This window comes from Eretmochelys imbricata, chromosome 12, assembly GCF_965152235.1.
Source record: "Eretmochelys imbricata isolate rEreImb1 chromosome 12, rEreImb1.hap1, whole genome shotgun sequence".
Taxonomy (NCBI): Eukaryota; Metazoa; Chordata; order Testudines; family Cheloniidae; genus Eretmochelys; species Eretmochelys imbricata.
Genome location: NC_135583.1, coordinates 23,412,808 through 23,427,110, shown reverse-complemented (window position 1 = coordinate 23,427,110; position 14,303 = coordinate 23,412,808). Strand labels below are relative to the sequence as shown.

At 40.9% G+C, this 14,303-nt stretch overlaps 1 protein-coding gene across 1 annotated transcript in view; it reads right to left on the bottom strand.

Annotated features, from left to right (window-relative positions):
* Nucleotides 1-14,303, bottom strand: part of TDRD12 (tudor domain containing 12) — a 119,184-nt gene that overhangs the window by 59,639 nt on the left and 45,242 nt on the right. The window contains exons 16-18 of the mRNA XM_077831038.1: nucleotides 13,477-13,604; nucleotides 9,359-9,550; nucleotides 5,967-6,095 (exon numbers count right to left, since the gene is read on the bottom strand). Coding sequence (XP_077687164.1) covers nucleotides 5,967-6,095; nucleotides 9,359-9,550; nucleotides 13,477-13,604 — 449 coding nt within the window. The remainder of the gene's footprint in view (nucleotides 1-5,966; nucleotides 6,096-9,358; nucleotides 9,551-13,476; nucleotides 13,605-14,303) is intronic.

Genomic DNA, 14,303 nt, shown 5'->3' with positions numbered 1-14,303 from the left:
TGATGAGATGTCCTTCTGAAAAAATGGACTTGAATTGTTCTTTTTTCTCTTCAGGAATAAATTCAATAAATTCTGAGAGTTTGGAGTAGTTATTGTGATCATACTTGGCGAGTAATGCTTCGTAATCCTGAGGTGTAGAGAGTGGCAGAAGAGTATGCCTTACGGCCAAAAAGATAGTCTTTTCCAATCCCTGTCATATGGTATATTTTGGAGGTTATGAATGCCCCATTCACTGACCGCATCCACCACCAAAGAATTTGACGTTGGGTGCAAGAGGAACTATTTCCTTCGCAGGCACATAATATTTTTTTAATCAGACCTCTTGCAAGTAGGTGGGATTGTTGCTGGAGTCTGCCAGATTGATTTAATTGGTTCCATAATCACATTGTTCATGGGAACAGTGATTTTGGACAAGGTCAATGTCTGTAAAATGTCTAGGAGTTTATGCTATGCTTCCTGGACTTCTTCTAGTGAAACGTCCAGTGAGCTCACAACTCTCTTATAAAGGTCCTGAAATTGTTTGAAATCATCTCTCGCATTGGGAGATGGTGGCATGATGGAGTTGTCAAGGGAAGATGAGAAGTGGGTTGCTAGTGTCGTCTCCGGGTCAGAAAATTCTTCCTCTTCTTCAGCCCCCTGTTCTGTAGGTTCGGGTGGACCCAGTACCAAAGGTGAAGGTGACTGAAGTGTGCTCACTCTGGGTGGACTGGCAAGTTTGTGTTGTGGGGGACATGCCACCCATGGGCTCCAATACAGCCACTCTATCGGAAAGGGCATCGGTGGCATCCATGGGTGCCCGTACCAGTGATGATCCTTAGGTTCAGCAGAGTATCTCCTGTGCAGAGGATCTGGTCTGATGAGAACATGAATGGGGGAAGAATGTTGTGGGGAGTATATTTCCCCTTCATCCTCTTCATCGCTTGAGAATGGAGGAACAGATCGAGGCAGAGCGATGAGGTGGCTTAGTACCAAGTGTGCTGGAGTAATGTTGGTACTGAGAATAGGAGGCTCTGGCATCGAGATGATAATGAGGTCTTATTGACACAGTAATTGCTGCAGTGTTGGTGGCATTAGTACCACTGAAGTCATAGCGGTTGGTACCAACTGTTGCAGCATCACTGTTGATGCGGTTTGTGCACCAAGTGAGTGGTGCCAGCACTAGGTGGCACCATCATCTGCAGAAGTGCTGATGGCATGGGGTTTCAGTTTCCCCTTATTGCCTGTATCAGAGCTAGCCCACTTGGGGTCTTTTGCTCTGTTGATCCCACAACTTTGGACACAGAAAAGGTTGGTGTGGTCGGTGCCAATGGGTTTACCCATTTGAGGAATGCTGTTTCTTGGCTGATTCCCAGGATGGCATGGTGACTCACTTTTTTTTTTTTTGGGCCACCTTCTTTGCGGGGTAGTGTTGAGTCTGATCCATGGAGGTAGGGCCATGGGTGACCTGTGTCCTGAAGGTGTCCTTGCTTTTGGCTTAGAGGCTGAAAAGAGTGACTTCTCCCTGAGAAGGAGTCTGAATTGTAGGTCTCTTGCTTTCCTGGTCCAGACTTTTAGGCTGTGACAGCGCAAGCACTTTTGAGGAATGTGTGTCTTGCTGAGGCAGCAAACACAGCGTGCCCGTCTGAGACGGGTATTGAAAGTCTGTAGGTGAGGCAGCATTTAAAGACCAGGGAACCAGGCATCCCCCTCAGAGAAGCATTTCCCCCCCAGGAGGGAAAACTAAAATTTCTACTCTAACTGACACCAACTGGAAAGCTAACTTTCTAATCTAAGGGGAAAAGATTTCCCCCCCAAATCAGAAAGAAAATTAACATGGAAGAATACGAACTATAACAACTAAGAAACTACGGCTAACTAGCAAAAACTTTGCTAACAGTAAAGGACATTGAGGTGCTGCTAGCTGCTCTTACTCAAGCCAAAGGCAGAAGAGAAGGAACTGAGCAGGGGGTGGGCGAACAGCACCAGATAACCCCGAGGTCACATGAAAGGGGGACCACACATGTGCAACTCAACTGGGCACAGCTACCACAAATCTTCAATTACGAGCACAGGGATGCATGAACACCTGAAGTGGAGCACCCACAGCATCATCACTCAAAGAACTCACTAGTACCAAGCACAGCAGGACAATGACCTCCCATGTCATACAAGCAACACTCCTATTAATACGCTACAGAATTATATTAGCCCTTTTATTATTGCATCACATCATTGACTCATATTCAATTTGTGATCCACTATAAATCCCAGATTCTTTTCAGCAAAACTACTGCCTAGCCACTTATTTCCCATCTTGTAGTTGTGATTTTGATCTTTCCTTAAGTGTAGTACTTTGCACATGTCTTTATTGAATGTCATCTTGTTAATTTCAGACCAATTATCTACTTTATCAAGATGATTTTGAATTCTAACCCTGTCCTCCGAAGTGCCAACAGTTCCCAGCTTGGTGTCATCCACAAATTTTATGAGCATAGTCTCCATTCCATTATTCAAGTTACTAATGAAGATACTGAATAGTACCAGAGCCAGGACACACTCCTATGGGACCCCACCAGTATGTCCCCCTAGTACCCCAGCACCCTGACCCCCCTGCCACACCCCTCATCCCTCCTGCACCCCACACCCCAACTCCCTGCCCTGTGCCCCCTGCCGCACCCTGCACACCTCCTGCACTCCCTGCCCTGAGCCCCCTGAACACCTCCTGCACCTCAACTCCCTGCCACACCCCACACCCCTCCTGCACCCCATGGGGGCAGGGAGGGGGCTTGAATGGGGGCAGGGACGGGGTCTCATGGAAGGGGTGGAGTGGGGTGGGGCCAGCGAGGGAGGGTGTCAGTAATGCATCCCGCGGGCCAATGCACTAGTCCTCATGTGGCCCTTTTGGTCATTTGAGTTTGAGACCCCTGATCTAGACGACATTTCCCTTGCTTGTTCATGAAAATATCATGTGAGACTGTGTCAAAAGCCTTACTAAAATGAAGACATATCCCATCTACCCTGCTTCCCCCATCCACTAACCCTGTTATAGGAGGAAATTAGGTTGATTTGGCATGATTTGCTCTTGACAAATTCATGTTACCTATTCCTTGTAACCCTATTATACTCTAGGTGCTAACAAAATGTTTGCTTAAGAATTTGTACCAGTATCTTTCTGGGTATCAAAGTTAGGCTGACTGGTTGATAATTCTCAGGGTCCTCTATTTTCAGCTTTTTAAAGACAGGCACTATGTTTGCCCTCCTCCAGTCCTCTGGGACATCTACCGTCTTCCATAATTTCTCAAAGATATTGCTAATGGTTCTGAGATTGTTTCAGCTAGTTACTTAAGGTCCCTAAGATGCATTTCATCAGGCCCTGCTGACTAGAATACCTTTTACTTATCTAAATATTTCCTTCCCTCTTGTCATTAATTGTATTAATGTATCCAGTCCCAATTTACCTTTTTAGTCAAAAATGAAAAGAGGCATTGAATACCTCAGCCTTCTTGATATTGTCCATTATTAGCTCTCCTTCCCCACTAAGTAGAGGACCTGCACTTTCCTTTCTTTTTCTCTTATTCCTAATGTATTTATAGAGCCTCTTTTTATTGCTTTTTATGTCCCTTGCTACATGGGACTCATGATAAACAAGCTCTCTGATGAACGTATCAAGTTTTACATAGTAATCAGTACCAAGAGAACAGCTGTCAAGTCACAGGGCATCAACAGCCCACCTAAAATCTACGTCAATAATGAAGCTCTGGACAACGTGGATCACTTCTGCTATCTTGGCTCAACTTTAACTAGCTCATTTAGCCTTGATAGAGAATTTGATGCAAGAATTGGCAAAGCTCTTGTCACCTTTGGCAAACTTACGTCGTGTCTGGAACAAGCTGCTAACCGGGAATACAAAGGTGCCCGTTTATCAGGCTTGCATCCTCAGTACCTTCCTTTATGGCAGTAAAAGCTGGGTCACATACTCCTAGCAGGAGTGAAGCTTGAACAGTTTCTACCTTCACAGTCTCAGAAAAATCCTTGGAGTCACTTGAAACCAACAGATCACTAACAACGAGATCCTCGAGAGAACTGGCCTACAGTCTATGCTGGACGCTTGCAGGCTTTAAGAGACATGGAGCGTATGCCTCAAGATCGTCTGCCAAAGGCTGTGATCTCTGGCCATCTGAAGTACTACCTGCAATGCAGAGGAAGGCCAAAGCTCCAATACAGTGACAAGGTCAAGCAAGGTCTCAAGAGATTCAGCATTCCCACCTGACAACTGGGAAAACCCTGCCCACAACTGCTCGGTCTGGAGAAGCTGGGTCAAGGCTGGAGCAGTCATCATGGAGAGCCATCAGAGAGCCCAGGCTGAGTCACAGGCAAGCCAAGAAGCAGCGTGTGCTCCGACCTCCATCTTGCGAGTGGACCTGTCGCCACTTTGGGGAGGTCTGCCATATGCACATTGGGCTCTTCTCCCACACTACTGTCAAACGCCACTGACTGACTTTGTCGTGTTTCCTTTCATCTGTCAAGATGTTGGATAGCTATACACATAGAACTCACTTTGTGCCTTAGACTTTCTGAATTTGTCCCTACATGCTTGTGATATTCCTTTGTACTCCTCCTTTACATACTTTTGTATATTTTTAATTCCATGTTCACATACTACATGGCCCTGCCTCATTAGGTGCTCCAGAAGACAGTGCTATCACTAACAAGGTAGCTTATTCAATGTGTCTTCTTATACACATTCACTGTTTGGCCCCAGACTGCATTTACCACTGCCACACAAACTCTGCTTTGAATACAGTATTTATTTCCTTATAGGCTTTTCTATTATGCTTCCCACAGTAGCCTCTGAGTGCAGCACAAACATCAATCAATTTACCTTTACAACTCCCCTGTGAGGTAAAATAGTATTATACTCATTTTACAGAATGGGGACTTCCAAATTAAGGTCAGAATTGTCCACTAATTCTAGGGGCCCAAACTGACATGTTCACAGCCTAACATTTCTCAGTATTTAGGGATCCTGGGTTCTAGTTAAGGTTTTGGAAGGGGTGTGGCTATCAATTCTTATGCTTTGTCTACCCCAGCATGTTACCTATCCCCAAGCTTCTACTGCCCCTATACCTTCAAATCTGTCCTTGTCCCCCTCAGCTCCTACAGTAAGTATCCCGTAGCATACCTCTGCCACCTCCACCCCTTTTCACTTGAACAAGTTAGCTTGTGTCCTCCTCCTTCATCCTCCTTGGGCGACAGCAAAAGGTGCACTGAGAGCTCTGAATTCTGGTAACTGATGCCACACTCAGTCCAGGAAAACTTGCAGGAAAGATCTGCTTGGTCCCTGTAGCCCTGCTATGGACCATACTCAGTCCAGTTGGCACACTGAAATAATGTGGAGATGCAACACACACAGTGCAGACACAATCTCTGGAGAAATTTTCTGCCAGCCAGCCTCTAGCAAACTTCTACTGAGTATGTATAAATTGCAATTTTCACAGATTTAACATAGCCAAATTTTTGTGTGGACTCTCAGTGAAATGGTTGTAAGAACTGAACATGGGCAAAACAGAACCAAACGCTTTCTCAGAATTCATTCTTGGAAACATCTTTTGCTAAAACTTACAGCCATAAAAAAAAAAGTGTCAACCTCAGTGAGATCCACCATAGAAAATTTCATCCTGAATGGCTTATAGCTTTGCCAAACTTTTGCAACTAAAAACATGATATTATGTGACGGTGTTAGGAAATCTCCACTATACTTTATAAATGGCTAAAAAAGCCTTTGGAAAGTTTGAGCAAAGGAACTGAGGAGAGAGTATCATTTCTCTCCCGAAGTGAAAAAACCCATTCCAGAAGTCCAAACGCTTCCTCTCTCTGCTCAGAAGCCAAGACAATATTACTATAGCTTATTGTACCTTGCTACTTAAAACACATTCCATATCAGTACATACATTATAGGTTAATAGTTAAATATCTGTAGCACTCACTTTATAGACCATTTCTGTTTCATCCGCAGAATTAGTGAAAATCAGGGTCTTTTGAGTTTTACTGGGAGTAAAATCCAGTATCTGGAGTAATACAGAGGTTCTCTCACAGTTCAAGCAAAGTTGCACCACCTAATAAAAGTGACAAAATAAAGTCAAGTAGAACAAAGCAGCCTCGTAACATACAAAGATTTTGCTATATATCTGTTCTCTCTCAGAGCATTTTGTGCATTTATATATTGCACTAATACTACCTGAATCAAAAAGCATAAATCAATACTAGTTATGAAGCTGCACCTATCTAATCCTAGAGTTGTTATAAATAAGATGGTTTAGCTAGTAGCAATATTGCCATGATAAATACATATGTGGTAGACACACAGCCACAACTCACCCACATAATCGAAGGCAATATGCATGTGATAAATTGATTTATCATGCACCTTTGACCACCGTACCTGCCCTTCTATTAATTAACCTCCAAGATTAATGCCAATGAAACCTCTGTATCATAACTATTTATGTAACTATACAGATAATGCATTATTTTACACACAATTAAGGCATATCTATACTATGTACAATAGTTGCTTGATATCCTCAAAATGTTCCGATCTACGAACTGTAAGTAAGAACACCTCAGCTCATTCCAATTGTCGCAACTGTGCACAGGCTATACAAACATCACTTTTATTCATATACAGAAGGTACACTTAGAATGCATTATGGTTTTGGAGATATCACTGATTCAAGTGACATTTCCTATTTTTAAAATCAATGGAATTAATAATACCTCTAAACCTAGAAAGCACTTGAAGTATGCCAACTCCTTCCCTGAAATGAAACCAAATCTGGGACAGAACTGCACCTTGCATAACCCCACATAACAATATGCAGTGACAGTCAGCAGAGGCTCTGGAGCTACTAGCAGACATTCAGTATAAAAGAGGGAGCTACTAGCGGACATTCTCTTCTTCAGTCTCTTCTCCTCAACTTTAAAATTCACGTTCGCCTTGATCCAAAAAATCCCAAGTTTGCTGACTTTCAGGGAACCCTTCAATGCCCATCTTTTCATCCAGGTTTTTGGGGAACAGGTTATGGATAACTGCTGGTATTTGTAAATATTAGGGCTGTCAAGCAATTAAAAAATTAATCACGATTAGTCGCACTGCTAAATAACAATAGAATACCATTTATTTTAAATATTTTTGAATGTATACTACATTTTCAAATATATTAATTTCAATTACAACACAGAATACAAAGTGTACAAATACTCACTTTATATTTATTTTATTACAAGTATTTGCACTGTAAAAAAACAAAAGAAAAAGTACTTTTCAATTCACTTAATACAAGTACTGTAGTACAATCTCTAGCATGGAAGTTGGACTTATTAATGTAGAATTATGTACAAAATAACCTGCATTCAAAAATAAAACAAGGTAAAATTTTAGAGTCTTCAAGTCCACTCAGTCCTACTTCTTGTTCAGCTAATTGCACAGACAAACAAATCTGATTACATTTGCAAGAGGTAATGCTCTCTGCTTCTTGTTTACAATATCACCTAAGAGTGAGAACAGGTGTTCTCATGGACATTGTTATAGCCAGCATCACAAGATATTTACGTGCCAGATGCGCTAAAGATTCATGTGTCCCTTCATGCTTCAAACACCCTTCCAGAGGACACGTGTCCATGCTGATGATGGGTTCTGCTCGAAAACAATCCAAAGCAGTACAGACTGACATGTTAATTTTCAAAATCTGAGTCAGATGCCACCAGCAGGCGGTTGATTTTCTTTTTTGATGGTTCGAGTTATGTAGTTTCTGCATCAGGGAGTGTTGCTCTTTTAAGACTTCTGAAAGCATGCTTCACACCTCATCCCTCTCAGATTTTGGAAGGCACTTCAGATTCTTAAACCTTGGGTCGAGTGCTGTAGCTATTTTTAGAAATCTCACATTGGTATCTTCTTTGCGTTTGTCAAATCTGCATTGAAAGTGTTATTAAAATGAAAAACATGTGCTGAGTCATAATCCAAGACTGCTACAACATGAAATATATGGCAAAATGCAGGTAAAACAGAGCAGGGTACATACAATTCTCCCCCAAGGAGTAAAGACACAAATTTAATTAACGCATTTTATTTTTTAACAAGTGTCATCAGCATGGAAGCATGTCCTCTGGAATGGTGGCGAAAGCATGAACGGGCATACGAATATTTAGCATATCTGGCACATAAATACCTTGCAATGCCGGCTACAAAAGTGCAACGTAAATAACTGATCTCACTTTCTGGTGACACTATAGACAAGAAGAGGGCAGCATTATCTCCTGTAAATGTAAACAAACTTGTTTGTCTTAGTGATTGGCTGAACAAGAAGTAGGACTGAGTGGACCTGCAGGCTCTGAAGTTTACATTGTTTTGTTTTTGAGTGCAGTTACATAAAAAAAAAAATCTACATTTGCACGTTGCACTTTCAAGACAAAAAGACTGCACTACAGTACTTGTATGAGGTGAATTGAAAAATACTGTTTCTTTTATTGTTTTTAAAGTGCAAATATTTGTAATAAAAATATACACTGATTTCAATTACAACAGAATATATATGAAAATGTAGAAAAAACATCCAAAATATTTAATAAATTTCAATTGGTATTCTCTTGTTTAACTGTGCAGTTAAAACTGAGATTAATCATGATTATTTTTTTTAATTGTGATTTTTTTTTGAGTTAATCGCATGAATTAACTGCAATTAAATTGACAACCCTAGTAAATATCTTGAGATACTGTTTGATTTAATGTCACTGTTGGTTATTTGCGTTGGGGGAAGCTGATATTATGATATTGTATTTTTAAAATTATGTTAAGGGTGTCTAGCGCTCTGGATAGACATTTCCTCCCCCATGTATCATATCTAAATAAATAAAACAGAAAAAACAAAAGTTAGAAAATAGGGAGTGAATACTACATACAACTGAAAGTGCAGGGGGAATTTCGGCCAGAAGAATAAAGTTACCCTAACAAACTTTTAAGTCATAAATAATAATGAAAGACCTTATCTGTAGCACGTAGCCCCAAAAAAGCACAGCTGTAGAAATTTTAAACAATCCATCTACAGACTTTGTACTATTAAAATCTCAGATTAAATACCAAACATACACATTTTTGCATATAGTCTTCTGTTACCATTGCTAAAATAAACTTCCCTTGTTATCTTTTCTACATCCTACTATGGTAAAACTATAGAATGTTTTCCTATTTTTGAGCAAACGAAAATAGATACATGTGCATACATAACCTGTCAATGTAATGCAAACTGTCACTAAATATAAGGTAAAGAATCCCACTATACAACTTTAACCTGGAAGAACAGCATAATCTCTGGATTTTTACCTGTTGCACATTTCCATATATGGAAGCTTCTTCCATAGCTGTTATCACAACGTAAGGATCATTCATGAACTCTCTTGTTAAATGTTCTATATGTTTATTCCAATGATTTCCAACAGCAACAATTTGATGTGGTGCTGATTCCCGCTCTTCAACAGTAATTGTTTTCTTGTAATACTCTAATATAGTAAATATCTGTAAAACAGGAGTACGAATTTCTTTTTGGCAAGTTTTCTTTTGTTCTATTCTGTGATCAGAAAAAGTTAGGGAAGGCAGCATTGATCAAGCAAGAAAGCAAAAGAATTGTTATTCATATATAAGCACCAGCCAATCCACTTCTTCCCTGTTAGATACTTCCAAAGCAAGAAGGGCTATTTCTTATAGTACAAATACTGTGTAAAGCAGCATCTTGAAACAGAGGGGAAAGTGAATATTTAGTATGTCGGAAGAGAGTACAAAGACAAAATATTACCAGTGAATAATTCTGCCTAGTAGTAAGTCCCTCTTCTCTCAGCCTATAAACAGGAATAGGGCTTGTCTATACAGTGCTTTAGTCCACACCAGAGGGAAGTAAATTCTAGTGCGCAACTAGCATGTCATGCATTAACTGTCCCATGTGGACCCTCCTGGCATACACTAAAAGTTTCCAAGTGTGTGTTGAGACTACATTAGCACTCATCAGGAGGGACTTTTAGTGTACACCAGCAGGGTCCACATGGGACAGTTAGTGCGCAACACGCTAGTGAGCACTAAAATTTGCTCTCCTCTGGTGCAGACTAATGCACTGTGTACACAAGCCCATAATCAATACAGATAACAGATGTAGCAAACAGTAAGCTAAGTGGAAGTCTTACTTTAGTGAGCCACTTGGAGAATCTTGTTAGAAAAAGGCATCTTTTGATATTACAGGACAAACTATTACTACCACACAAAAGTCTGTGTGGAGAGATGAATCAACTCTTTTCAAGTTTCTAGTACACATGTACTAGTCCATGAAGTCCATAAAGCTAAGACACCTTTATAATTCAGAGACATGAAATTATTCCAAATTCATTTGATGAAACTGATTAGTCTTCAAATTGGTGTCCCTTTAAAATTTAAGCAATACTTCTCCCAAGGACTCAAAAGAATGGTTTATCCAAACCTACGACAAATCCTACTAAAGAAGCAACTGTCAATAAAAGGTCTGCTTCAAAAAGGACAAAAAGGATATCTTCAAAAATGGGAAAGAACCAGTATGGCTCTGCTACAGCCTATCCTTGAGACACCTTCTAAAACCCTGTTAATAAAAAAGCTATTGCTTATTGAAGAAAAAGCTTCACGTTACTCTCCAGGACCACCAAACAGTGTTTAGCAATGGTGATATGTACCTACACCACGGTAGGAATCTGGGTCTGTGGTGGTCTCCAGAAGTTAAAGAGCTGTCCAGGGCAGCATCTCATAGGGTCCTCCTTCGACAAAAAACAAAAAAAGACCGTAAGAGGGTCCATTCAGAGAAAGCTACTGAGAAAAGGATGATCTTGACAGGAGCTACTGGGGTCTGGGGAAAGTGGAGGCCAAGACAGAGTGGCAAGTGACACTCCAGAAGGGTCTGAAAACCCCAAAGACACGGCTCAGCAAACACAGAAGTTCTAGTAGGGAGATAGTTAATAGTGGACAAGAACAAGTAATTAGCAAGGTGGAGGGAGCCACCCGGAGGCTAGACAAGAGAATGCATATGCAACATCACAGTGGTGAAGTAAGGTGAGCTTGGGGCATGCTGCTACCACAGGAAAACCCACACAGGAGACAAAACAGGCCAGCGCTGAACCAACCTGAATTTGAGACAGGGAAAAACATGTCCATATAATTCAGTGCTTTTTTAGGAAGCAGGGACAACTTGGGACCCTTCACTTTCACTTGACTAACTTTGACATTTAAACTGGTGCAGACACATTCCAATACATTTCACTATATGAAACACTTATAATGCTACGGTGTAAAAAATAGATGAAATACCCCAAGTGTTACCACTCCCAATTTCCATCAGGACCATGATTCCTTGAGTGGAAAAAGATGCTTCTGAGTAGCAAAGGTTTGTCAACATTTTATCAGAAAAGTCCGTCCTCCACTCTGGCAGTACAGAACAATAATGTACCCCTAGTGACACCTCAGAATCAAGAAAATACAAGGGTGTCATACCTTTTTCCCACCACATATTGTGGAAATATCTTTTTTGAGATGAGGTATCAAATACGGCACACAATATTCTGGGGCCATACCTGGCATTATCACTTTTCTTGTGATATTCTCCATCCACTTCCCTATGGATCCTAACATTTTCTTTGCTTTTTTCATCTACATTCAATTCACTGAGCTGTTCACAATGATGCCCAGGTCAGACCACTGCCAGCAGTGGCAGTTTGAATAGAAAATGAGGGAAAGGTTCATGTCCAACAGACAGTACTTCAGAAGGCCAGAAATTTAAGGGCTAGAAAGCACTAACATGTCACACATTAAGATCCCAACCAAAAGTGGGAATTATGAGATGATATTTTTAAAGGATATAAACTTATGAAGTCTAGAAATTTATAGAACAATTTTAATAGTAGGCAAAGGCAATCCCAATTGTCTTTGATACATGGACCCACTAAGGATACCTTGCTTGTACATCTGTAATTAGGTACCAAAGAAGTCTATGTGCAGAAAACTCAAGAATTGGCTAAGCCACGCTAAAAGCTATTTTCTTTCTTGAAACTCTCTGCCATCTTTCTATCACAGAGACCTTTTAAAGATATACTGCCTTCCACTTCCATTGAAAACTTCTGACTGAAGAATCCTCAGTCACAGCAGGACCTAAGCAGAGAAATGACCTCCTCACCTCATAGCACTTTCTGGTATACTAGCCTTAAAGAGAGATTAGCATCTGGATACTATGAGAACTCCACAATTCCTTCAATACAAACATAGGAAGACAGGCTCACACCCTGCAAGAGTCTCTCTCTGGGGATCCTGCTTTGTTGAGCAAGAACAATGACCAATATTGCCAGTTCCAAAGAAAAACTGCAAGGTTACGTCTGCTCATAGGAAGTTTAAAAGGCTCCTTTGCCTGGAAAACACTTCCCCTCCTATAAAGAGCTAGGGAAAAAAACAAACAACCATGCATATTGACAGGGTATAAGGGCCTGCTTCTAGGAAATAATTAAGATAGAAGACTCTTGAGTTTTGCACCGTTAAGTTCATGATAGCTAGCCTTTGTCTACCCTCTCATCTAGCCGCCAGAAGAGAGAACTCATACTTTCGTGGAGAATACTGGAGTGGGAGAAAGTTGAGAGGTATAAGACGCAACAATTAAGTCCCCTGAAACTGGAATTCTAAAAGGGAGTAGAAGCCAGGGACTCGTCTACATGTCTTTCAAAAGACAAATTCACAATTTATCTGTAAAAAAGCTTAGGTTTCCTAACAGAAATTTTTGGACCTCCTGAATTTGGTGTGTGGTAATGTCTGGTTGAACTCATTTCTGCCTTGCATGCCATGAAGACTGAGGGGCACACCATGAAGACTGAGAGGCCTGCCAGTCATAATCCAAAGAAGAGACCTCAATGGAACAATTACTGGGGAGGAGTCCTTTTAGCAGGGTCTAAAAAAAGTAGTCTACTTAAGAAGAGGACATCATGCTAGTCCCATAAATTACGTTATTTCCTTTTCTACTCTTCAGAGACAGTAGCCACCACACTGAAAAAGCAGCTGATCTTTGGGGGAGTGGAGGGTCTCCCATAACGCTTCTGAGAGTAGTGAGGAACAGCCAGAATAAGATGGAGGTGAAAGGGAAGGGAGAGAGGTGTGGGGAGAAAGCCACATCAGTGTTTGCTTTATCTGAAAAAGAAACCCATTGTTCAAAATCGGTGGAGATTTAGCAGCAAAAGTAGGTTTTATTTCTTTCTTTTAAACCACGTAATATGTCTTCACATCCAGGGGTGGTTGTTTTTTAAATTCATGCCACAGTTGGGCATTACATCATGGGATGTAATTTTTATTTTTATACAAATTTCATATTTATACCCTGTCCCCCACCCCCTTTAAAGGCTTTAAAGTCATATATTACTGAAGTAATGTATTATCTGAATGTATACCATACTCACTTGTTTGCTAGCTTCAGAGAACAAGTTATCAACTTCATCAAAAACAAGATGACAAAGTCTAAGAAATAATAAGCTATGGTGTTCAAGCAGTCTCAAAAGGCTGTGTGGTGTAGTTACAATCACTTCACCTATATTTTAGAAGAAAAGAGTTAACATTCATCTTTGATTTGTAATGTTTTCTATTTTCAAAAATACTATGTCATCAATTAAAACATTACAGTAATCATAAAATTGGGCCATTTTGTTTGCGATTAATAGCAATTATTAATCTTTTCAAACCATTTTTATACAGTCCATGGTCTCAATCTTTGGCTCCTAGTCTGGCAGGACAAAATGGCTGAAAAATTGTCCTAAAGGGACAGCAAAGGATCCTGCCCCCTGCTGAATGGTAATTCTTGAGTGATTAAAGCCACAATAGGTGGCCCTACGCCACCCAATCCCTCTCCTCACCTCAGGTGCATGTCAGGAATGGAGTGATGGGAGGGATGTGGTGGGAACGCAACAACCAAAGTAACTAAGAGCAGTATGCCAAGAAAAAAAGAATTATTTATGTATACCTGAGCTGTTAGCGTTCTTTGAGATGTGGATGCAGACATGTATTCCACTTAGGTGTGCCCAGTGAATCAAAGCCAGAGAACTTTACTTAGCAGTACCCATCAAAGCAACGCTCATGCTCTCTGGCTGAGTAGCCCCTCCCATGACTATACACAGGGGGTGGTGCCCCGACTCTCCTCACTACCTTCACATCGGAACCCAAAGCTGGAAATGCTGATGCAGAAAGGAGAAAGGGTGGGTCGTGAAATACACATCTGCAGCCACATCTCAAA